A 26,893-nucleotide genomic window follows, 5' to 3' on the forward strand; every position below is an offset into this window, starting at 1 on the left:
TCTGATGAAGATTTGAAAGATGCATTAGTCTCCATGGTAGATATTTAGGAAATGGGATCTTAACAGCATCACATTATCTTACTAATTATCTTTTAGGGTTATTCTGTGGAAGATAAATCTCATCCATTTAATGTGTATTGTTTATTTCTATTACCAAGATTTTTTTAATCTTACTTTTGAATTCTACGAATCCAGGAAATTCTAGGAATTGTGTATGGACTAGAAAAGCCTTTTATATTGAACTATAAATAGAGGTAGGATAAGAAAATTAATCAAATTCTAGAAGAGTGGAATTCTCCGTTAGGTGTATTAATAGTACACCTCTGAAAGTTGAAAGCGGATAATTAAAGATACATTGAAAATAGCAAATTCAAGTAAAACAACTTAAAAATATCAATAATTTCAAAAAAGCTTAGTTGAAATAATGGATTACAAGAGTGTTTGTGATATATACCTTAATTTTTTGAACTGAATTTATTAAGCAAGTTAAATACAATTGCCCTAAAAACATCCTTTATTTCCTTCATCAGTGATAAGATATTAATTGGTTGCATGAACCACTACAGTTTTTTCTGTGTTCTTACTCAAATTTTACAGACATCCAGGAATATTGAAAATCACTGTGAGTTCTATAAACTATTATGACTTTTAAGGTTAATTTTTGTAGGTTAAGAAGTTATTGTGAAGAAATACTATGCAAATGAAAGGTGTTATTAATGTTAACAGGTAATTATAATAACACTACCATATATTGAGTGTTTGCTATGTGCCATACACTGTGTTATGTACTTAATGAATTTTAATTCATTTAATCCCGGCAACAAATTTTTGAGGTTACATTTTCTACATTTGTAATTTGGCAATTTTTATGGATGTTTCCATTGGAAAGTAATTGGACAGAGAAAAAAAGTAAAATTTAAATTAGTCATTTAGCTACTTGCTTGGAGCTTTGGGAAAGTTTTGGTGGGGGAGAGTGTTAAACTATAGGATAAAATTAGATTCTTCCATTATTATTCATTCATATCTTTTATTATATATTTGATTATATATATTTTAATATTTTTTGTTCCTGTTATGAATCTTTTTAGTTTCTTTTTTTTTATAATAAATCTTTATTGTTCAGATTATTACAGGTGTTCCTCTTCCCCCCCCCATAGCTCCCCTTCCCCTGATTCCCCACTCCACCCCATACCCTTACCCCCCGCCACTGTCTTCATCCATAGGTGTAAGATTTTTGTCCAATCTCTTCCTGCACCCCTCAGACTCCCTACCCCCTGAGAATTGTCCATCCCCTCCCTTTCTATGTCCCTGATTCTATTATATTCAGCAGTCCATTCTGTTCTTCAGATTTTTTATTCACTTGATTTTTAGATTCACTTGTTGGTAGGTATGTATTTGATGTCTTTTTGTTGTTCATAATTTTTACCTTTACCTTTTTTTTTCTTCTTCCTCTTCTTAAAGAATACCCTTCAACATTTCATGTAATCCTGGTTTGGTGGTGATGAACTCCTTTAGCTTTTTCTTGTCTGTGAAGCTCTTCGTCTGACCTTCAATTCTGAATGATAGCTTTGCTGGGTAGAGTAATCTTGGTTGTAGGTTCTTGCTGTCCATCACTTTGAATATTTCTTGCCACTCCCATCTGGCCTGCATAGTTTCTGTTGAGAAATCAGCTGGTAATCGTATAGGTACTCCCTTGTAGGTAACTAACTGTTTTTCTCTTGCTGCTTGTAAGATTCTCTCTTTGTCTTTTGCCCTTGGCATTTTAATTATGATGTGTCTTGGTGTGGTCCTCTTTGGATTCCTCTTGTTTGGGGTTCTGTGTGCTTCCTGAACTTGTAAGTCTATTTCTTTCACCAGGTGGGGGAAGTTTTCTGTCATTATTTCTTCAAATAGGTTTTCAGTATCTTGCTCTCTCTCTTCTTCTGGCACCCCAAAAATTCGGATGTTGGTACGCTTAAAGCCGTCCCAGAGGCTCCTTATGCTATCCTCACACTTTTGGATTCTTCTTTATTTCCGCCTCTCTGGTTGGGTGTTTTTTGCTTCCTCATATTCCAGATCTTTGGTTTGACTCTTGGGGTACGGTGATCTACAGTTGAGTTTCTGTATATTCTTTATTTCAGACAGTGTATGCTTAATTTCTGACTGGTCCTTTTCCATTTTTTTGGTATTCTCATTAAGGTCCTTGAAGGTCTCTTCAAGTTTCTCAGCGGTTTTTAGAAGATTCTTGAGTAATCTTATAAATGTGGTTCTGAACACTGTGTCGTCCAGTAGTTTACTTTCCTCCATCTCTCCTATTCGTGACATGCTTCGGTGTCTCTGCATTTTGGCTGCCTCCCTGTGTTGATGGAGTGGCTTTGTGTGGTCAGTGACCTATAGGGGCTGGTAGCTCAGCTTCCCCAATCACCCTAGGTGGTCGCTCTTGGTACACCCCTTTGTGGGCTGAGTGCAAAGTCTTGGTGTAGTTAAAAGCCTTGATTGCTGTTGGTGTCACTGGGAGGGATTGACCTCCAGGCCAATTGGCTGTGAGGACCCGCTGTGTCTATAATGGAAGCACTGCTGCGCTGGAGACACGCTTGTGGTACAGGGCTCGTTTGAGTGGGGCTTTGGTGCTCACTGAGTCCGCCTCCCGAATGTGTCACTTATGGATGTGAGGAGTTGAAATCTGGTGCCTCACACTGACCACTAGGTACACAGGCTTCTGGAACTCCAATGGGGTGCAGTTCAGCTGCTGTCTGAGGCCACCCTGTAGGAGCTACAGCAAGAACTGCCGTCCTCTCCTCCCTGCTTGGAGCTTGGAGGCTTTGGAGCTGTCTGTACCGGGTTGCAAGTTTACTAGTTTAAACTGCAATAGAGAAGGCCATTCATATGCAAAAGCCACTGCTAGGAGCTTGGGTGTGTTTGTAGATTGTGCGGGGCAGAGTCTCAGGGCGTCACTAGGCTAGGGCGTGGCAAACAGCGATGGCTGGCAGTGAGCTGCCTCCAACCGCGTCCCTGCGTCTAGCAGCGCCGCCAACAATTCTACCACCATGCAGCTCTGCTAGCAAGCCACCCTCACTCTCCGATCCGATGGCAGACAGCCCAGTCTCTCCCCAGAAACTGGATTTCAGAGAGATTGGGGGCTTGTCTCTCTTTGGATTGAAGAAAGCAACGCCCGCCTCCAGCTGGGCTCCGCCGCCAGCCCATTTCGCGCGCGCTCCCCTGTACCTCAGTTTTTCAGCGTTTGTGCCCTGATTGCTCCCGTCTCTTTCGGTCTAGGTGTAGAGGTTCCGCTCAGCCAGCTTTCCCGTGGTTCTGGGTGATAGACATTCTGTCTTTTAGTTGTAGTTTTGGAAATTGTTGTGGACAGCAGCAGCCCAGATGTTTATCTACGCTGCCATCTTGGATCTCTCGACTCTTTTTAGTTTCTTGAGACAAAATTTTAGGAAGGTTTAAGATATTATGAGCTTATTTTTACACATGTGGGATTAAACAGGTGCTCTTGATTTAAATCAGTGATAATGTTTTAAATTACTTAGGTTTATGTTCCAAAGCCATTGTACATTTCTGCCTGAGTCAAAACTATGATTTTACACAGAAATCCAATTTTTGTTGCATTTTAAGCAATAATTTGAATAAGTTAACAGGATTTCATATCCATTGCAACCAGTTTTTCAGTGGATGGGTTAATTATGTAACTTTTAGTTTTCAGTAATGCCTTTCTTCTGTTTTTCCTGATTCTGTGATGTAATGATTCATATGATATAATATACTCTAATTTTACTATTGTTTCTCCAGAGATAATGAAAGTCAATCTCAGAGAAAAGGCAAATATGTCAATTTGTGCCATAGGTTCACTCATAAAATTCTATGCCATCATTAGTTGAATTCTTCTGTGAGGAGTTGAACTGTAGGAAAGAAATTTAAGAAAAGAGCTGATATGATAAAATATTCTCTTAAATTCACAAATTACACTTTTACAGAAAGGTACATGTGTGTTGGGATTTTTTTCAACAATCTTCGTTTCCCTTCATCATTTATTTGCTTTTGTTGTAGCAGATAATTGCCTCCCAACTGATTTCAGCACCACTGTTTTGTAGTTTAGATGTCAATTAAGCAGTTACTAAACACACAGCTTGACCTTTATTAACTTTGTTTCAGAACCTAAAATTGTGAAGCTGCTGTAGACTCTGGAAAGTTTAATTTTATCTAACATTGTATTTATGTTGTGCATATTTATTACATATAAAATATGTAATAAGAGAGATGAATGTGATTAGAAGTGAAGTACAATACTCTTACCTTTTTAAACACTTTTCAAATGGGTGCTATTTATTCAATCTTGACTGATCCAGTTATTTGGATTTAGAGTATCCTAAATATTTGTTTATGGTATCAAAATTAAAAACAAAATAAGTATGGCAAAGATGTGGGGGAAGAAGAATCAATTCTTCTATGATATAAATAAAAGGAAATGAATGTTCCATGATCCCTCTTTATTTCCTTTTGAATCCTTTATGTATTTTTGTATCTGATCTGCATAGTGTTTGTTTATATTTTATGTGTGTGTGTGTGTGTGTGTGTGTGTGTGTGTGTGATCTATATTTTTTTTGGTTTCTACTTTGCACTTTTTTATTTTCTTGTTTGAATTAAAACTTTAATATTAAGAAATTATGAGCTCATAAGTGAGGCAGAATAACATACTATTTTATTTTAGAACTCTGGAGACAGTGTGCCAAGGTTTAACTCTTCCCTTGGACTTAATTTCTTCATGCTTCAATTTCCTCATCTGTAAAATGGGAATAATAACAGTGCCTATCTCATGGTGTTACTCTGAGGATGAAAGGTGTTAATACATGCAAAAAGCTTACTACATTATTACAATAGATGCTCTTTGTTGAATAATTTAGTCTTGTCAGGAGTGGCAACAATTATAAATAGACTCAGTAAATATTTTAAGCAGGTCAACACTGTACTACATATGTCTCCTTTTTCCCCCATTGACCTCTCCCCACCCCCTCACACCCCCCAACACATGCCCTCACCCCCTACTGTCTGTGTCCATTGGTTATGCTCATATGCATGCATACAAGTCCTTTGGTTGATCTATTACCCCACCTTCACCCTCCCCTGCCTTCCCTCTTAGGTTGGATGGTCTGTTCAATGCTTCTATGACTCTAGGTCTATTTTTGTTCATCAGTTTATGTTATTAGATTTCACATATGAGTGAGATCATGTGATACTTCGTTTTCTCTCACTTGCTTATTTTGCTTAGCATAATGCTCTCCAAGTCCATCCATGCTGTTTCAAATGGTAAGAATTCCTTCTTTTTTACAGCAGCGTAGTATTCCGTTGTGTAGATATACCACAGTTTTTTTTGTTGTTTTTTTAAGAGTATAGAGAGGTTTATTCAGAATAGCATAAACCTGTAAGGATATTTATCCATTCCGTAAAAAGTTCATCCTCCATACAAGTGATTATGGGAATCTCCTTATATGTACTTTATTAAAGTATGCATACATGCATATAAGATCTTTGTCTAATCTCTTTTCGCACCCCTCCACACCCCCTTCCCTCTGAGAATCGTCAGTCTTGTTCCATTTCCATGCCCCTGATTCTATCCCATTCACCAGTTTATTCTGTTCAGATTTTTTATTCATTTGATTTTTAGATTCACTTGTTGATAGATATGTATTTGTTGTCAGTTTGTTGTTCATATTTTTACAGCAGTTCATATATAAGAAGCCTATTTAATTGTAAAAGAAAAGTATAACTCACAAGCTAAGTTAAAATAAGACCCATATTGTTTTAACCCTTTGCACTCGCTTGCTTTTTCCCCCATTCCTTTATTCAAATGCTAACCGTGTCGAGTCACACTCGACATCCGAGTGCAAAAAGTTAAAAACTGTGTCCTTTTCATGAACTCTTCAGATGTCACTTTTCCTTAGAATGAAGGTTTGCAGATAGAAGTTGTTTCCTCACTAAGTGGTCTTCCACTATGCTAGGCACAAAGTAGGTGTGGGAGCCCCTTTCATGTCCCGCGTGTTCCCGTTCAGGTCCGGTTTCTGGAGAAGGCCGCAATCAAAATGAAAAGAGACTGGAAAAGAGTTAATTTGGGTAAATAGGGGGCCAGGCGGGAGTCTACTTCTAGGGGGAGGACTACTCCTGCTCTGGCCTTACTATCCCTTTTATTGAGGTTCTGAGATACACCTGTATCCTTTAGGCAGGAAATTCCAAAAATAGACAATCAGCAAAAGTTTACATATGGCTAACCGGTGAAAGTTGCTTTAACTACCAATGTCTCAGCTAAACAATGAGTGAATAGCTCTGACCATTCAGAGCAATTAAGGTTGACCAGCCTTCCGGATTCCCTTTTCACATTTAACTACCAATGTCTCAGTGTTCGGTTTCCGGCAAGTAGGAACTCAAAAGAGACTGTGAAATAAGCAAATTGTTGACTAATTATGAGACAGGAGTAAGAAGGCATAGTATTTAGAAAATACCCACTATTTTCTCTATGAGACAGTTTGTAACATATCTGGACAACCACCCTGTTGTATTTGCATGTACTTTAAATGTGGTAGTATATAAACTAAGGCCCTGGTTAAAGATACAAGATTGTTAAAACACTTAAAAACACAAACTTCACATTATGTAAGACTAGAGGCCCGGTGCACGAAATTCGTGCGCGGGGGGCGGGGTGTCCCTCAGCCCAGCCTGCACCCTCTCCAATCTGGGATCCCTCTCACAATCCAGGACTGCTGGCTCCCAACTGCTTTCCTGCCTGCCTTCCTGATTGCCCCTAACCGCTTCTGCCTGCCAGCCTGATCACCCCCTAATCACTCCACTGCCAGCCTGATAGATGCCTAACTGCTCCCCTGCCAGCCTGTTTGCCCCTAACTGCCCTCCCCTGCAGGCCTGGTCCCTCACAACTGCCCTCCCCTGCAGGCCTGGGTCCCCCCCAACTGCCCTTCCCTGTAGGCCCGGTCACCCCCAACTTCCCTCCTCTGCCGGCCTGGTCACCCCTAACTGCCCTCCCCTGCAGGCTTGATTGCCCCCAACTGCCCTCCCTTGCAGGCCTGGTCCCTCCCAACTGCCCTCCCCTGCTGGCCTGATTGCCCACAACTGCCCTCCCTTGCAGGCCTGGTTCCTCCCAACTTCCCTCCCCTGCTGGCCATCTTGTGTCCACATGGGGGCAGCCATCTTGTGTGTTGGAGTGATGGTCAATTTGCATATTACTCTTTTATTAGATAGGATGGCACTATATAACATATATACTCTGCTTTAAATTCAGGTAAGACAGAACCACATAATATTCCAGAGAGGTGATTTGACAAGCATCTTGGCATAAATTGTGTTAGGCCTTTCAATGTCCTTATCATAAGCAGAGAAAAAACTCTGTTTATTCTTCATGCTCAAGGGAATCAAGGACAATGATCAACAGGTGATCTTTGGCTATGCCATTTCTCAAATTTACTTATAAAAAGTAAATACATGTGGATCACTTAGAAAAAGTCCCAGATGTCTGATAGTTAATATTTTTAATTAATCTTGATTGTTGAGATTATTACAGATGTCTCTCTTTTTTCCTTCCATAGCTCCCCTCCACCCAGTTCCCACCTCACCCCAGGCCCTCGCCACCCTATTGTCTGTGTCCATAGGTAATGCATACATGCATATAAGATCTTTGTCTAATCTCTTCCTGCACCCCCCAACACACACCCTTCCCTCTGAGACTCATCAGTCTGTTCCATTTCCATGCCCCTGATTCTATTCCATTCACCAGTTTATTCTTTTCATCAGATATTTTACTCATTTGATTTTTAGATTCACTTGTTGATAGATATGTATTTGTTGTCAGTTTGTTGTTCATATTTTTTTAAAAAAATATTTCTTTATTGATTTCAGAGAGAAAGGGAGAAGGAGAGAGAGATAGAAACATCAATGATGAGAGAGAATCATTGATTGGCTGCCTCCTGCACGCCCCCCACTGGGGATCAAGCCCGCAACCCAGGCATGTGCCCTTGGCCGGAATCGAACCTGGGACCCTTCAGTCCACAGGCTGACGCTCTATCCACTGAGCCAAGCCAGCCAGGGCCATATTTTTTATCTTTACCTTTTTCTTCTTCCTCTTCTTAAAGAATGCCCTTCAGCATTTCATATAATACTGGCTTGCCGGTGATGAACTCCTTTACCTTTTTCTTGTCTTTGAAACTCTTTATCTGACCTTCAATTCTGAATAATAGCTTTGCTGGGTAGATTATTCTCGGTTGTAGCTTTTTGCTATTCACCACTATGAATATTTCTTGCCACTCCCTTCTGGCCTGCATACTTGCTGTTGAGAAATCAGCTGACAGTTGTATGGGCACTCCCTCGTAGGTAACTAAATGTTTTTTTTCTTACTGCTTTTAAGATTCTCTCTTTGCCTTTTGCCCTTGGCATTTTAATTATGATGTGTCTTGGTGTGGTCCTCTTTGGGGTTCTCTGTAGTTCCTGGACTTGTAAGTCTATTTCTTTCACCAGGTAGGGGAAGTTTCCTATCATTATTTCTTCAAATAGGTTTTCAGTATCTTACTCTCGCTCTTTCTTCTGGCACCCCCATAATTCTGATGTTGGTACGCTTAAAGTTGTCCCAGAGGATCCTTACACTATCTTCATATTTTTGGATTCTTTTTTCTTTTTGCCCTTCTGGTTGGGTGTTTTTTGCTTTCTCGTATTTCAAATCATTGATTTGATTCTGGGGATCCTCTAATCTACTGTTGAATCCCTGTATATTATTCTTTATTTCAGTCAGTGTATGCTTAACTTCAGACTGGTCCTTTCCCTTATTATTATTATTATTTTTTTTTTTTTGGCATTCTCACTAAGATCCCTGAAAGTCTCACTAAGTCCCTTGGAGGTTTCTAGAAGATTCTTTTTTTATATATATAATAAATGTTTATTGTTCAGATTATTACAGTTGTTCCTCTTTTTTTCCCCCCATAGCTCCACTCCACCCGGTTCCCACCCCACCCCATGCCCTTACCCCCCCTCCGTCCTCATCCATAGGTGTATGATTTTTGTCCAGTCTCTTCCCGCCCCCTCCACACCCCCTTTCCCCTAAGGATTGTCAGTCCACTCCCTTTCTATGCCCCTGATTCTGTTATATTCATCAGTTTATTCTGTTCATCAGATTTTTTATTCACTTGATTTTTAGATTCACTTGTTGATAGATATGTATTTGTTGTTCATAATTTTTTATCTTTACCTTTTTCTTCTTCCTCTTTTTAAAGAATAGCTTTCAGCATTTCATATAATACTGGCTTGGCGGTGATGAACTCCTTTACCTTTTTCTTATCTGTGAAGCTCTTTATCTGACCTTCAATTCTGAATGATAGCTTTGCTGGGTAGAGTAATCTTGGTTGTAGGCTCTTGCTATTCATCACTTTGAATATTTCTTGCCACTCCCATCTGGCCTGCATAGTTTCTGTTGATAAATCAGCTGACAATCGTATGGGTAACTCCCTTTTAGGTAACTAACTGTTTTTCTCTTGCTGCTTTTAATATTCTCTCTTTGTCTTTTGCCCTTGGCATTTTAATTATGATGTGTCTTGGTGTGGTCCTCTTTGGATTCCTTTTGTTTGGGGTTCTGTGCGCTTCCTGGACTTGGAAATCTATTTCTTTCACCAGGTGGGGGAGGTTTTCTGACATTATTTCTTCAAATAGGTTTTCAGTATCTTGCTCTCGCTCTTCTTCTGGCACCCCCATAATTTGGATGTTGGTATGCTTGAAGTTGTCCCAGAGGCTCCTTACACTATCTTCATATTTTTGGATTCTTTTTTTCTTTTTGCTTTTCCGGTTGGGTGTTTTTTGCTTCTTTGTATTTCAAATCTTTGACTTGATTCCTGCGATCCTCTAGTCTGCTGTTGGATCTCTGTATATTATTCTTTATTTCAGTCAGTGTATGCTTAATTTCTAGTTGGTCCTTTTTCATATCCTCGAGGGTCTCACTAAATTTATCGGCAGTTTCTAGAAGATTCTAGAAAAACCTTATAACCGTGGTGTTGAACTCTATATCCAGTCGTTTGCTTTCCTCCATTTCTTTCATTTGTGACCTGTTTCTTTGTCTCTGCAGTTTGGCTGCTTCCCTGAGTTGGTAGTGTGGCTTTGTGTGCTAGGTATCCCTATAGGGCCCAATGGCTCAGCCTCCCCAGTTACCTGAGGTGGACACTCTTGGTGCACCCCTTTGTGGGCTGTGTGCACAGTCTTGTTGTAGTTAAGCCTTGATTGTTGTTGGTATCACTGGAAGGAATTGATCTCCAGGCCAATTGGCTGTGAGGATCAGCTGTGTCTACGTTGGGAGAACTTCTGTGCTGGAGACACCCTTATGGGGCAAGACTTGCTTCAGTGGGGCTTTGGTGCCCACTGAGTCTGCCCTTTGAGTGTGTCCGTTATGGATCTGAGGAGTTGTAATCTGGATGGTCCCACTCTGACTACTGTGTACACTGGCTCTTGGATCTCCAAGGAGGTGCTAATTTAGACTCTGCCTGAGGCCACCCAGCAGGAGCTACAGAGAGATCTGCAGATTCCTCTTCTTTGTTTGGGGTTTGGAGGTGCCCAGATGAGGCCCTTCTGTGAAGCAATGCAGGCTGCTGTGGGGCCTTGGGCCTTCTTTTGGATGTTCTGGGTCTCTCAGCCTTAGCTGCAGTTTGTTAGATAATTTTAGATTTCAAAGGACCAGGCCATTCATATGCAAAAGCCTCTGTGCACAGCTTAGGTGGGGCGGGGTCTCAGGGCATAGCAAACAGCAATGGCTTCCCATCAGCACTGCCCCAAGAGGCCCCCAGGTCTCAGTGTTCCTCGGTAATCGCTAAAGGCACATCTGAGAGAAAGCCGCCCTGAGTTCTGCCCGAAGCCAGACAGTCCATCCTCTTCCCGTATGAGTCTGGGTCCCCAGAGTCTCACCCAGAACTGGAGTTCAGAGCAGTCGGGAGCTTGTGTCTCCCTCCTGATTGAGAAAGCCAGCCGCATACTCAGTTGCCAGCCCTCTCTGTGCGCGCGCATCCGTAACTCTGGACTTTACTTCCGCACCTCCTCTGAGTCTCAGTGTGCTTTTCTCTTCCCTTCTAGTTGTAGAATTTCCACTTAGCCAGCCTTCCTGTGGTTCTGGAAGATGTCCGTTTTGTCTTTTAGCTGTAGTTTTGAAGTGGTTGTGCGGGGCAGCAAGTTCAAGTGTTTACCTGTGCTGCCATCTTGGTTTGTCCTCTAGAAGATTCTTGAGTAACCTTATAACCGTGGTTTTGAACTCTATATCTAGTAGTTTGCTTTCTTCCTTTTCTTTCATTTGTGACATGTTTCTGTGTCTCCGCATTTTGGCTGCCTCCCTGTGTTTGTTTCTATGTATTGGGTAGCTGCTAAATCTCCTTGAGTGGATAGAGTGGCCTTGTGTAGTAGGTGTCCTATAGGGCGCAGTGGCTCAGCCTCTCCAGTCAACTGAGGTGGACGCTCTTGGTGCACCCCTTTGTGGGCTGTGTGCACAGTCTTGTTGTAGTTAAGTCTTGATTGTTGTTGGTTTCACTGGGAAGAATTGACCTCCAGGCCAATTGGTTGTGGGGACCACCTGCGACTACAGTGGGAGAGCTGCTATGCAGGAGACACCCTTATGGAGCCCCCCTTGCTTCAGTGGGGCTTTGGTGCTCACTGAGTCTGCCCCTTGAGTGTGTTGCTTGTGGCTGTGAAGAGTTGTAATCTGGTATGGTCTCACACTGACCACTGGGTACACTGGCTCTTGGGTCTCCAGGGAGGTGCAAAGTCAGCCACTGCCTGGGTCCACTCAGTAGGAGCTACAGAGAGATCTGCAGATTCCTCCTCTTTGTGTTGGGTTTGGATGTGCCCAGACAAGGCTCAGCTGTGAAGCAAGGTAGGCTGCTTCTGGTGCAGGGTCTTGGGCCTTTTATTGATAGGTTTGGGGCTCCCTGTCTCAGCTGCAGCTTGATTAAGAGAGTTTTTGCCTGAGAAAGGACAGACCATTCATATGCAAAAGCCGCCGTGCACAGCTAGGGTGGAGTTGTAAATTGGGTGGGAGGGGTCTCAGGGAATCACCAGGGTGGAGCAAACAGAAATGGCTGTCAGTCAGCCTACACCGGGAAGGTCCCAGCACGGGAACAATGACCGCTGAGAGCACCTCCCTCTGGAAGAAAGCCATCCTGCATTCCTGTCCCGATGCCAGACAGTCCAGTTTCTCCCCGCATGTGTCTGGGTCCCCTAGAGCCTCGCCCGACATTGGAGCTTAGAGGAAGCAGGAGTTTGTAAATTCATTTTGTGGTGTTGGCCTTTTAAGAGGGGCAGCTGGGTTTCCAGCAGCCTGTGGGTCACTGAGCCCCAATCCGCACTGGTTTTTACAGTCCTAGTTCTTACTGCCCGTAGGGACTTCTTTCCCCAGCTCTGGGACCCTGGGCTGGGGGTCTGGTGTGGGGCTGGGACTCCTTTCTCCTCCAGGCGGCCTCCGCAGAGGCGATCTTCCTCCTGATTAAAAAAGCGGCACACCCGGGTGCTGGACCAGCCCATTCTGCACCTCTGCATCTCCTACCAGTCTCAGTGTGCTTTCTTCTTTACCTCTCTAGTTGCAGTACTTCCACTCAGCCAGCTTTCTCGTGGTTCTGGGTGATAGTTGTTCTGTATTTTAATTGTAATTTTGATGTGGTGGTGGGAGGCAGCAAGTACAGGCATGTACCTATGCCGCCATCTTGGTTCTCTGTACCATAGTTTTTTAATCCACTCATCTGCTGATGAGCACTTAGGCTGTTTCCAAATCTTAGCTATGGTGAATTGTGCTGCTATGAATATAGGGGTGCATATATCCTTTCTGATGGGTGTTTCTGCTTTCTTGGGATATATTCCTAGAAGTGGGATTACTGGGTCAAATGGGAGTTCCATTTTTAATTTTTTGAGTAAACTCCATACTGTTTTCCACAGTGGCTGCACCAGTCTGCATTCCCACCAGCAGTGCACGAGGGTTCCTTTTTCTCTGCGTCCTCGCCAGCACTTGTCGTTTGTTGATTTGTTGATGATAGCCATTCTGACAGGTGTGAGATGGTATCTCAAAAACATGTACGTGTGTTTATGAGTTTGTGTACATATGTGTGTGTGTATGTGTGTGTGTGTGTGTGTGTGTGTGTGTTTACAAATCAATATTATATTATGCTCTCACTAGAGGTCCAGTGCATGAAACTAGTGCCTGGGTGCGGTCCCTAGGACTGGCCGGTGATTGAAGCACGAGCGTCTGGTGTGGAAGGGCAGGTCCCCGCTGACCTCTGGGCCCTGGACGGCACCTGGGCTCCCGGCCCCTGCGCACCCCCGTCTGCCTGAGTCATGGCGGCTGAGTCCCCACGCTGAGATGCAGTGAGCGCGGCTGGATGATGCGGGCCAGGGTGCAGCATGGGCCTCTGGGCTGCCCAGCAGTGCTGCCCGGAAGCCAGGTGGGCAGTGCACTCTCTCCCAGCTGGCCTCGCAGACCAGCTCCTGCGTGGATCCACGAGGAGCCTGACCGGCCTCTGCAGTCCCGGCGGCTGTGGCCTGGCTCACCCGGAAGAGGCCGCACAGGTGCAGGGCGGGCTCCTTGCAGACACCTGTCACCTGAGACCGGGGCCTCCCTGGTGCACGAGCCCTGGTGTCCTGGGAGAGGTTAGCAAGGGGGAGTGAGAGCGAGCTCGGCAAACACCCCACATTCTTACTGCACCTCCGTCCCCATCACTCCCACCCCCAGGTAGCCAGCGAGAGGTTGCAGCCACCCGCCTGGGCACTGCAGGAGGTTGGTCGCCACCACCCACCCCCAGTTCCCTGTCCTAGCCCAGGACCTGGCCCCAGTCAGGCGGATCAGGGCCTGCCGCTGCTGGTTGCTGTCTGTGTGGCGATTGGTCGGGGCCGGGTCCCCCGCCCAGCTCCCTCAGTGCCTGGGAGCCAGGTGGTGGCCCCGCCCCCCCCCCACTCTTGCCACTTGTCGCCCACCATCGGTGGGGAGATCAGGCCCCTGCTCGTACCCGCCTTGGCCTGGCACCACCCGCTCACCTGCTCCACCATCCCGCCACAGTCCCCCTCTTTTCGGGGTCCATTGGGGCCAGCAGTGCCTCCAATGCCGCCCGCTGCCCTCACCGTGCCGCTCCCTGGTGGTCAGCACGTCATAGTGAGTGGTCGAACTCCCAGTCGAGGGGACAATTTGCATATTTGGCTTTTATTATATAGGATATCCTATATTAATGGCAATTTACCAGTCTTGAACTGGATACACAAAAATCTATTTAAGGATCTATCACTATGTTTCCTATTTATATGAAAAATGAATCTAACCAATAACTCATTAACTTCATGTAAGAATCACCAATTTTGCAATATTTTGTGTGGCCTAGAATGTCAATGGTACAAGGTGGATTTCTTTTCTGGTAATGAAAGATGATACAACATAGAAAGCAGAATACCTTTTAAGCAGTAACTTAAAAAATTTCCTAGTAATAAGGTAACTTATTGGTAAATAAGATAATATTTATCAAGAGCTTACTAAGTGATAAGGCTCTATTTCTATTATATTATTATTATTAACTTTTAATCCCTTGGTTTTTCACATGACATCCTCAGTTATCCTTTTTTTTCAGACTTAGTGTCCTCAGTTTCATTACCCATTACACATAATTTGAATTTTTTCTCCTCATCAGGTATTAGACTTTGTTTAGCTTCCTCTTAAAGGATGGTACCCCAAATCTGTACTCTAGATATGTTCTGATATATTCAGAGCAAAGTAAGAATGTGCTAAGTCTGTATATTATAATTCTGTTGATGCAGCTTAAACTTACATAAACTTTGTGTACTAAAGTAGTACTAAAATTAAAATCCTTAAGCCCTCTAAACACATCCTACAGATGAGTTTTTTCTCTCTCTTATTCTATACTTGTATAGCTGTTTTGGAATCCACTATAGAATCTTAGCATTTATTCCTATGAAACTTTTTCTTATTAGATGTCAGTTCTTTTGGATCCTTGTTTTATTATCCATTGTTTTCACTGTACTTTGCAGCTGCATGTCATCTGCAAAACTAGGACAAATTTCTTTCTCCTTTGTTAAAATATCACAGATAGAAGATTTGTTCTTACTGTAGATCTTAGCAACCTTACATATGATTGTTTTCCCCTTATTAAGTTGAAATTCTCATCTTTTCACTTAAAGAAAGCACTTTATGGCTTTCTTGGCATATCTGAATTGCCAGCATCACTACTCTTACAGTTTGGGGCCATTATTAAGTAAAATAAATGTTACTTGACCACAAGTATTACAGTACCATGACAGCTGATTATACCTGAGACAGCTACTAAGTGGCCAATGGGCAGGCAGTGTATACAGTGTGGGTACACGGGAGAGAGGAATGACTCATGTTCCAGGTGGGCTGGAGCAGGACAGCCCCAGATTTTATCATGCTACTCAGAACAGCAAGCCATTTAAAACTTTTTTTTTCTGGAATTTTCCATTTAGTATTTTCACACCATTGGTTGATCAGGGGTAACTGGTTGGGGCATGTATAGGAGGCAACTGACCAATGTTTTTCTCAAACAGTAATGTTTCTTTATCTCTCTCTTTTTCTCTCTCCCTTTCTCTCTCTCTCAAATCAATAAACATATCCTCAGTTGAGGATAAAAAAATGCACAGGAATGAAGTGCTGTACTCCCTCCTACCAATATTTATATTATTTAATAGTGTTGGGAATTTTAATTTATTGATAATACTTTAAAAATAGGAACTAAATCTTATACTTTTTTATTTTCATAACTTGTGTTTGAGATGTGAATGAGACAGAAAGGAAACAGTTTATATTGTATAGGTGTGTTATGTTTTATGCATTCTAAGCAGCTATGATCTAGTTTGAAGTATTTATGTATTAATTTTTAAAATATTTTTATTGATTTCAAAGAGGAAGAGAGAGGGAGAGATAGAAACATCAGTGACGAGAGAGAATCGTTGATTGGCTGCCCCCTGCATGCCCTCCACTGGGAAAAGAGCCCGAACACTGGGCATGTGCCCAGTTGTCCTGACTGGGAATCAACCCGTGACTTCGTGGTTCATAGGTCAATGCTCAACCACTGAGCCACACCAGCCCAGCTAATTTTCTATTTTAATCCTCACCCAAGGACATGCTCAGAGAGAGAAAGAGAGGAAGAGAGGGAGAGTGTGAGAAAGAGAGACATCAATGTGAGAGAAAGAGAAACATCAATTGTTGCCTTCTGTACATGCTCTGACCAGAGATCGAACCTGCAACCCAGATATGTGCCCTGACCCGGAATCAAACCAGCAACTTTTTTTTTTTAATATATTTTATTTTTTACAGAGAGGAAGAGAGAGGGATAGAGAGTTAGAAACATCGATGAGACAGAAACATCGATCAGCTGCCTCTTGCACACCCCCTACTGGGGACGTGCCCGCAACCAAGGTACATGCCCTTGACCAGAATCGAACCCGGGACCCCTGAGTCTGCAGGCCGACGCTCTATCCACTGAGCCAAATCATCTAGGACTAATTTCTTTTTTTAAAAAACAATTCTTTCTCTCCCCCCCCCCCTCTTTTAAAAAATTATTTATTGATTGAATTGAGAGAGAGAGAGAGAAGAGAAACATCAATTTGTTGTCCTACTTATTTATGCATTCATTAGTTGTTTCTTGTATGTGCCCTGACTGGGATTGAATCCGTAACCTTGGCTCTGGGGACAATGCTCTAACCAAATGAGCTATCTTAGTAGCTATATATTAATTTGTTATGTCTGATGTAACAAACTCAGTAGCTTAAAAAATCAGAAATTTATTCTCTTACAGTTCTAAAGGCCAAACATCTGAAATTAATATTTCTGGGCTGCAATTAAGGTGTTGGCAGGGCTGTACACCCTCTGGAGGCTCTAGGGGAGAATTTGTTCCTTGCTTCTTCCAGCTTCTGGTGGCTGCCAGTATTACTTGGTTTGTGGCTTCATCACTGTAATCTCTGTCTCTGTGGCCACATTACCTTCTTCTCTTTTGCCTGTGTCAAATCTTCTTATAATAAGCCTGTGATTATATTTAGGGCCCACTAGGATAATCTTCCCTTCTTAGAATCCTTAATCATACCTGCAAAGCCTTTAATTGCCATGTAAAGTAACTCCAAAGTTCCAGGGATTAGGATATAGATATCTTTTTAGGGAGCCATTATTTAGCCTACCACAGTCCTTACTGCCTTTCACTTTTTCTTCTTATTTTTTCTCATCTCTTTTCTTCTCTCCTATTTTTATTTCATCTTTCAGAAGCACATAGTGCTAAGTAGATTGAGTGAGAATGATCTGAAGTTGTGATCAAGAGTTGAGTAGCCCTGGCTGGTGTTTCTCAGTGATAGCTCAGACTTTAATTTAATGAAGGTAAATAGAAGAGTTGGCAGAATTGTGATCCAAAAGTCAATTGTCAAGAGACCTTTGTGGTCTGGGGCATAAACTCGTAATCTTTGGGCCTCTGTTTCTTTTTCTTTTTAAATTGATTTCAGAGAGGAAGAGAGAGAGATAGAAACATCAATGATGAAAGAGAATCATTGATTGGCTGCCTCCTGCACACGCCCTACTGGGGATTGAGCCCGCAACCCTGGCATGTGCCCTTGACCAGAATCGAACCTCGAACCCTTCAGTCCGTAGGCTTACGCTCTATCCAGTGAGCCAAACTGGCTAGGGCGGGCCTCTGTTTCTCAATATGTATATTGAAGGAGTTGAATTATATGACTGGTTATATCCCTTTTAACTTTAAAAGCCCCTGTTGCCTGGCTGGTGTAGCTCAGTGGTTGAGCATCAATCTATGAACCAGGAGGTCATAGTTCGATTCCTGGTCAGGGTGCATGTCCAAATTGCAGGCTTGATCCCCAGTAGAGGGTGTGCAGGAGGCAGCCAATCAATGATTCTCTCATCATTGACATTTCTCTCTCTTTCTCCCTCTACTTCCTCTCTGAAATTAATAAAAATATATTTTTTAAAAAGCCTCTGTCTGGTATTTAGCATAATGTATTTAAAACACAACAAACAATGAATTTTATTTATTTTGTACTATTAGGAAAAGATATCATATTGGCAAGATTATTTTGAATTAACTGTTTGTGCTTTTTGTTTTTCTGTAGATGGACCATACATCCCCGACCTACATGCTTGCTAACTTAACACACTTACATTCTGAACAACTTCTGCAGGGTCTGAATCTTCTTCGTCAACATCATGAACTCTGTGACATCATTCTTCGAGTAGGTGATGTTAAAATTCATGCTCACAAAGTGGTACTTGCCAGCATCAGCCCATATTTCAAAGCTATGTTTACTGGAAATCTTTCTGAAAAAGAGAACAGTGAGGTTGAGTTTCAGTGCATTGATGAAACTGCTCTCCAGGCTATTGTGGAATATGCCTACACAGGAACTATTTTTATTTCACAGGACACAGTAGAATCTCTCCTTCCAGCAGCAAACCTACTCCAGATAAAGCTTGTCCTGAAAGAATGTTGTGCATTTCTTGAAAGCCAACTTGATCCTGGTAATTGTATTGGAATTTCTCGTTTTGCAGAGACGTATGGTTGTCATGACCTTTATTTGGCAGCCACTAAATATATATGCCAGAATTTTGAAGCTGTTTGCCAGACTGAAGAGTTTTTTGAGCTTACACATGCTGATTTGGATGAAATTGTTTCCAATGACTGTTTGAATGTAGCTACCGAAGAGACTGTTTTTTATGCACTTGAATCTTGGATCAATTATGATGTACAAGAACGCCAGAAATACTTAGCACAGCTACTTAACAGTGTGCGATTACCATTGCTAAGTGTTAAGTTTCTCACTAGGTTATATGAAGCAAATCATCTTATTCGTGATGACCGTACTTGTAAACATCTTTTGAATGAAGCCCTAAAGTACCACTTTATGCCTGAACATAGACTCTCCCATCAGACAGTCTTGATGACACGACCGCGCTGTGCTCCCAAAGTACTTTGTGCAGTAGGAGGAAAGTCTGGACTGTTTGCCACTTTGGATAGGTAAATAGAAGGGTTGATATTAATAGATTTTATACTTTCTAAATGTGCTTTCCATAATTTAAAAATAGTTTGATTTTCTTATTTTTTTAAAATTTGCTTCTTTTTTCCCTTCTTCCTAAACAATTACCTGATTGTTTTAATGACATTATCATCCATTCTCTACAACACTCTCAATTATTAACACCCCACTTGCAGTGTACAAACGTCATCTCTTCTGGGTACTTACTAACTTTTCTATTTTATGTCTTTTTTCTTTGTGAAACCATTTGCATCTTTATTAGAGTCACAGCAGGTCAGAGGGATTTATTATTGCTAGCTATATCAGAAGGTGCTAAAGAGGAGAGCTAGAAATCTGATGAGGGAGACTTAGGTCCAAGATTGGGTTTGAATGAATTCAGTTAATTAGAAGAACCACCAAAGAAATAAGAAAAAGTAGGATATTGATACAAATTGTAGACTTTATATGCAGTTTATTTTGTTCAATGTAAGTTTTTGTAGTGACAGTAGTAAAAAGTGCTTTCTTTTCTAATAACTTGGAGTTGTCAGACTATTTCTATGAAGAGCCAAATAATAAATATTTTAGACTTTGTGGCTATATGGTCTCTGTTATAACTACTCAACTGCCATGTGTGAGAGAAGTCATAAACAGTGCATAAATGAATTAGCATAGCTAGGTTCCAATAAAACTTTATTTACAAAAGTATTGATGAGCTGAATTTGGCCCATAACTGTATTTGCCAATCCCTGATTTAGAGCATTATACAAATAACTTTTATATATTGAAAATATAACTGGATGTTATCTTTGTTTTTCCCTTGAAGGGAATTGCTTTATGAAAACTTTTGTGTTTGATATATTTCTTCAATACTGTGGATTTCTTTCTGGCTATTTCCAAAAATGTGGTAGATTGCTTTTCCCGCCTCAATGGTAGGCTATTTTATCAATGTCAACTGATATATTCTGTATCTTTTTTAAATATCTTTTTATTGATTTTAGAGAGAGAGGAAAGAAGAGAGAGAGAGAGAGAGAGAGAGAGAGAGAGAGAGAGAGAGAGAAACATTGATGTGAGAAAGAAACATCAACCAGTTGCCTTCCGTACGTGTCCCAACCTGGGACCAAACCCACAACCCAGGCTGATTAGAAATCAAACCAGCAACTTTTCGGTGCACAGGGATGCACAGGATGACGTTCAATCAACTGAAGCACTACTCTGAATTTTCTGTGCATTATTCCTTTGTGTATAAGTTTGCGGTATTTTTTATGTGCCCCAATATATTGTTAGGTTTTACACCTTTTTTTCTTCTTCTTTTTTTAAACAATAGTTTATTGATTTTTAGGGAGAGAGGAAAAGAGAGGGAGAGAGAAACATCGATGTGAGAGTGCAACATTGATTGGCTGCCTCTTGCATCCCCCTACCAGGGATCGAGCCCACAACCCAGGCATGTGCCCTTGACCGGGAATCCAACTGGCAAACTCCTGGTGCACAGGATGACACCCAGCCAACTGAGCCATCATACCGGTCAGGGCTATACATTTTTATATAAATGAAGTACTATATATATTTTTCAGATATGTGTTTTCTTGCTCAGCAGTAAGTTTATTAAATCCATCTGAGAGACTACATGAGGAAATAGTTTATGTAGTTTCATTGGTGCACGGTATTATGTGGACATAATACAGTACTTTCTACAATGAACATGTTAATTATAAAAATAAATTGAAATGCTACACACATGCAGAAAATTTCACAAATTCTAACTGTACAGCTTGGAATTATCACAAAGTGAACCTTACAAACCAGATTAAGAAATAGGAAACATTACTAACACAGAGAAACCATCCTTGAGTTCCCTGCCTGTCTTCCCCAAAGGTCACCACTATCCTCATTTTTAATCCAGAGGTTAGAAATGTTTTTGAACTTCATATGAATGAAACTACAGGCAGTCCTCGGGTTACGTCGGACTCGACATAAGTCGTTTGGTAGTTACGTCACCATCTCCCATGTATTTATATAAAAAAAAAAAGTTCCGTCATTTCGACGTATGTACATGTGTTCTTTATTTTTTTTATTATTTATTTACCACAACTAAAGGTCAGGAATTGTTATCTTTTTAAAAAAATTTTTTTTGCTGTGTCACTTCATTACTGCTGTGTGTGAGTGACGTAGGTGCTTATGTAGGTGGGTTCCGACTTAACGGTGAAAATCGTGTTATGTCGCACTGTAGGAATGGATCTCCGACATAACCTGAGGATCTACTGTATACAGAATATAATTTTCTCAATTTTGGCTTCTTTCCCTCAATGTTATGTGTGTAAGATTCATTCCTGTTGCATGTAGCTATAGTTTGTTCATTTTCATTGCTGTGTACTATTCTCTAGTATAATATGGCACAATTTATCCATTTTTTTGTTGTTGATGAACATGTGGAACATTTAAAAACATCCAGTTTTTAACTATTATAAATAACGCATCTGTGAACATCCTTGTACATGTATATATGTGTACATTTCTCTTGGGTATACTAGTATATCTTAGGAATGGAATTGCTCAGTCATAGGGTGGATATACCATCTTATTTATTCACTAGAGGCCCGGTGCACAAAATTCATGCACTAGGAAGGGGGTTGTCCCTCAGCCTGGCCTGTGCCCTCTCGCAGCCTGGGAGCTCTCACGCCTTACCACTGCTCCTTACCACTCGGCTTGCTGCTCCTTACCTCTGCCGCAGAGGCAGGAGAGGCTCCCGCCACCGCCACTGCACTCGCCAGCTGTGAGCCCGGCTTCTGGCTGAGCGGTGTTCCCCCTGTGGGAGCACACTGACCACCTGGGGGCAGCTCCTGCATTGAGCATCAGCCCCCTGGTGGTCAGTGCGCATCATAGCAACCAGTCGTTCTGGTCATTCCGCCGTAACGGTCACTTAGGCTTTTATTATATAGATTCTTCTTTTGATGGATGATTGTGTTGTGCTGCCATGAACATTTCTATATATGTGGCCTGGTGTAAAACTCTAATATGCATTCATAGAATACATATACAGGAATGAAATTGCTGTCAGGCTTGTATATATCTTCAAATTTACCAGAAAATATGAAATCATTTTCCAGGGTAGTTTTGCAGTTTACACTCTCACCAGCAGAGTGTTTATTCCTTGCTCCACATCCTTGCCAGTCTGGAAAGTGTGTCATGGTTTATTGTGGTTTTAATTTCATGTCCTTGATTACTAATGAGATTAAACATTTTTGTTGATGGACCATTTTGATTTTTAAAATTTAATGTTTTCTGCTTATTCTTTAGTGTGGAGATGTACTTTCCTCAGAATGACTCTTGGATTGGTTTGGCACCCCTAAACATGCCTCGCTATGAATTTGGAATATGCGTTTTAGACCAAAAAGTGTATGTTATAGGTGGTATTGAAACTGATGTGCGTCCTGATTTCACTATCAGAAATCATGAAAATTCAGTAGAATGCTGGAATCCTGATACAAATACCTGGACTTCTCTCGAGAGAATGAATGAGCACCGAAGTACCCTTGGAGTAGTAGTCCTTGCAGGAGAACTTTATGCCCTAGGTGGCTATGATGGACAGTCTTATTTACAGTCTGTAGAGAAGTACATTCCCAAATTGAGAAAATGGGAACCTGTGGCACCAATGACTACCACACGGAGTTGTTTTGCTGCAGCTGTGCTGGATGGAATGATATATGCCATTGGTGGTTATGGTCCCGCCCACATGAACAGGTATTTAACTTAATCAAGCTGTAGATTTTTAAAGTATTACTAGCAATGATTTCTGGCTTTTAAACCATTTGTGTGTATAAATTAACTTCCCCTTTTAATTTTTAAAGTAATATTAATAGACATTTTGGAAATTTAATCTGCCCTATGAGTATAATTGTTTACATGGGGATTTAATACAAACCTGAGTCAAATGCCTCTTACTAAATTTTATATTCATTCAATCAATATAATTGGATAGATTTTAAAATTCAGAAATCTGAAAATAAGGTTAAGTTAGACAACTAGATTTTGGGTGGTGTGTGTGTGTGTGTAAATGGCCTGTTATTGCATTGCTTTTATTAATAGAATAAAAAAGTGAAAAATGCAATTCCTATATGCTTACACTATGTGTATATATATATGTATATTTATTTATTTTAAAATATATATTTACTTATTTAAAAATATCCTCACTTGAGGATAAAAATCTATTGATTTTTAGAGAGTGGAAGGAAGGGGAGAGACAAAGAAACATCCATGTGAGAGAGACGTGTTAATTGGTTGCCTCTGCACCCAACCAATACACACCCTTGACTGGAATTGAATCTGGGACCCTTCAGTCTGAGGGCCAGTGTTCTTTCCACTGAGCCAAACTGGCTAGGGCCCAGGCATACATTTCTACTCTTTGAAAAGTTGCTGGCAGAGATTTATAAGATGAAAGGTTAAGTATTTTAGTTTTGAGATACTCTTGAAATTTTAAGTTTTTGCTACAGTTTATTGACTCTTACCCAGTGATTTTGCCCTAAAGGTTTTTATTGTGGTGTCCTTTCAAAAAGTTATAATTTAGTGTATATTCTAGTCTAGTCTACAGTCTAGTCTTTATCGTAAATCCAGAATTAAGTTACTGACATTCAAATGCTTTAGGATCTTTTGAGAGATTAGATTAAGGCCAGAACAAGCTTTAGAAGCTTGCCTTTGTGCTGCTTCAAGGCAAAGCATAGGCTACATGGCTTTCTGGAATGTTCTAGGGAAGTTCTTTTAGAAATTCAGATTTCCATAGGCTAGCTTGAAAATGCCAAGTGTTCTCTGAAATGCAGATTTGACTTATATCCTTGAATTTTCCTAAATTACTCTGAGATTATTATGGTTAGCCAATTTATGCTATGAAATCTGCAGTGTTTGCTTTGCAATAAACCACTGTGAATTCTCCTGTAAGAAAAAATTCCTATTCTTTCCCTCTTTTCCTTTTTTCTTGGCTGTGTAGAAGAAGACTCTTAATATCCTTAGAATACATCTATATTCAGTTTGTGATTTTCAAAGTTCTTTCCCATGCATACTCATTTGACTATTCTTCTATAGATCCTTTGAAGTTGTATTATTGCCATTTTTGCAGCTGAGAGGAAATATGACTTACCCAGCATTACACAAATCCAAAGCGGTAGGACTATGGTTCATTCAGCTCTAAATATGGTGCATTAAGCACTTGAACCCAGGTTTTCTGGCTCCAAAAGTTCTATAACATTAATATACCTTGCTGCTTACACAACATAATGGGATAACATATGGCTATTTTTGCACCCATTCCACAAAGTAAACTTTTATCCTTGCAATCTCACCAGCAAAATCAAAACATTTGGGACAAACTACTCTGGTTTTATATCTATCTATTTAACTTTTAAAAGTTCAAATGTGGGGTTAAGTATTGCTTTAGTAGGAAGAGTAATACAAAGAATATATGAATTAATTCTTTCTTTTGTGAATATTTGCAGTGTGGAGCGTTATGATCCAAGTAAGAATTCCTGGGAGATGGTTGCATCTATGGCAGATAAAAGGATCCACTTTGGTGTGGGTGTCATGCTGGGCTTTATTTTTGTGGTAGGTGGACATAACGGTGTCTCACATTTGTCAAGCATTGAAAGATATGACCCTCATCAAAATCAGTGGACTGTGTGTAGACCAATGAAAGAACCCAGAACAGGTAATAATAATTTACTGATTTTGAACATATAGGACAATATTTTTATAGTGATGTTCTTGGAATATAATAATAAAGAGTATTGTTCAGAAAAAACATACTTTTGTGGTAAACTTGCAAGAGGAGATTAGACAAAACCACATAGATTTCTTTACTGTGGTTTTAATATGCCAGTGTGCATATTATCATTTCTTAAACTTGGAGAACACATTTTGAGATATGCTGGTAATAGAATGTATCTTATTGAGATATGCTGGTAATAGACTGTATCTTATACAAACTCTTTTTGTCCATATAACAAATGTCATCTTTTTATATGTTAGACACATACACACACAGACACAGAATCCTCGGATGTTCTATTTTGTTTTTTATTGCACATCAGCACCTATATGTTCACTTTCAAATGTCCTCTCCTCCTCAAGGGGTATAGTTAAGAAAATTCTGAATTTCAGGGTCCCTAGAGAAAAACAATTACATTAAGGAAAAGAAGAAATTTGAGTTCTACTAAGTAACATCATTTTAAGGGGAAAGTTTTAAGTTACTGATGGAATATGTTAGTATTCTTTGCATTTGTGACTTAAGAAACTTGTGAAACAAACATGCAAAGGAAACTGAAAGGAAAAATGGAATGAACTATTAGTTGTTTACTATAGTTTGTGTAGCATCATTGCGAGAGAAAGCCATAAAAAAAGAGAATGTAAAACATTTAGGCAGCCTTGTTCTTTTTAAAACTATAAAATACAAAGTAAAATTTTTAGAGCATAAATTATGTAGCTCAATAGATACTTTTGAATATTTTAATATATAGGTTTCCCCTGCTCCTCAAAAAAAATAGCATTATTATGAAACCTTTTCTAAACCCAAGTGGCTAAAGCCTAGAAGTAGTTACGTTAGGTGGCGTGATACTGAGATGCTGAGGGTAGTTCCCAGGGAAAGAGTGTGGCAGTGTCACTCTCGCTGCTTGGTGCATGCTGCCTCTATAACAATTTGCTGCAAAAAAACAAATGCTGAATGCTAGTTTTGCTTTTCTGTTTCTTGGGATATATTCCTAGAAGTGGGATCACTGGGTCAAATGGGAGTTCCATTTTTAGTTTTTTGAGGAAACTCCATACTGCTCTCCACAGTGGCTGCACCAGTCTGCATTCCCACCAGCAGTGCAAAAGAGTTCCTTTTTATCTGCATCCTCGCCAACACTTGTCGTTTGTTGATGATAGCCATTCTCACAGGTGTGAGATGATACCGCATTGTTGTTTTGATTTGCATATCTTGGATAATTAGTGACTTTGAACATGTTTTCATTTGTCTCTTAGCCTTCCTTCTGTCCTCCTTCGAAAATTGTCTATTTAGGTACATTGCCCATTTTTTGATTGGATTGTTTATCTTCCTTTTGTTAAGTTGTATGAGATCCCTGTAAATGTTGGAGATTAAACCCTTATCGGTGATGTCATTGGCAAATATGTTCTCCCATGCAGTGGTCTTTCTTGTTTTGTTGATGGTTTCTTTTGCTGTGAAAAGCTTTTTATTTTGATGTAGTCCCATTTGTTTATTTTCTCTTTAGCTTCCATTGCCCTAGGAGCAGTATCAGTGAAGAAGTTCTTTTGGCATATGTCTGAGATTTTTCTGCCTGTGGATTCCTCTAGTATTTTTATGGTATCCCGTCTTATGTTTAAGTCCTTTATCCATTTTGAGTTTATTTTTGTGTATGGTGTAAGTTGGTGGTCTAGTTTCATTTTTTTGCATGTATCTGTCCAATTTTCCCAACACCATTTGTTGAAGAGACTATCTTGACTCCATTTTATGTTCATGCCTCCTTTGTCAAATATTAATTGGGCATAGTGGTTTGGGTCGATTTCTGGGTTCTCTATTCTATTCCATTGATCTATATGTCTGTTCTTGTGCCAGTACAAGGCTGTTTTAAGAACAGTGACTTTGTAATACAGCTTGAGATCTGGTATTGAGATCCCACCTACTTTGTTCTTCTTTCTCAGGATTGCTGCAGCTATTCGGGGTCTTTTTTTATTCCAGATGAATTTTTGGAAAGTTCGTTGTAGGTCTGTGAAATATGCCATTGGTATTTAAAAATATATATATATTTTATTGGGTTTTTTTTTACATAGAGAAAGGGAGAGGGATAGAGAGCCAGAAACATTGATGAGAGAGAAACATGGATCAGCTGCCTCCTGCACA

General features: G+C 40.6%; 1 protein-coding gene across 1 annotated transcript in view; it reads left to right on the top strand.

The window, feature by feature from the left end:
* Nucleotides 1-26,893, top strand: part of KLHL28 (kelch like family member 28) — a 39,733-nt gene that overhangs the window by 2,369 nt on the left and 10,471 nt on the right. Inside the window, exons 2-4 of the mRNA XM_079769074.1 lie at nt 18,115-19,013; nt 22,306-22,749; nt 24,498-24,706. Of these exons, the coding sequence (XP_079625200.1) occupies nt 18,115-19,013; nt 22,306-22,749; nt 24,498-24,706 (1,552 nt within the window). The remainder of the gene's footprint in view (nt 1-18,114; nt 19,014-22,305; nt 22,750-24,497; nt 24,707-26,893) is intronic.

The sequence above is a fragment of the Cnephaeus nilssonii genome (genome assembly GCF_951640355.1).
Source record: "Cnephaeus nilssonii genome assembly, chromosome: 1".
Lineage (NCBI taxonomy): Eukaryota > Metazoa > Chordata > Mammalia > Chiroptera > Vespertilionidae > Cnephaeus > Cnephaeus nilssonii.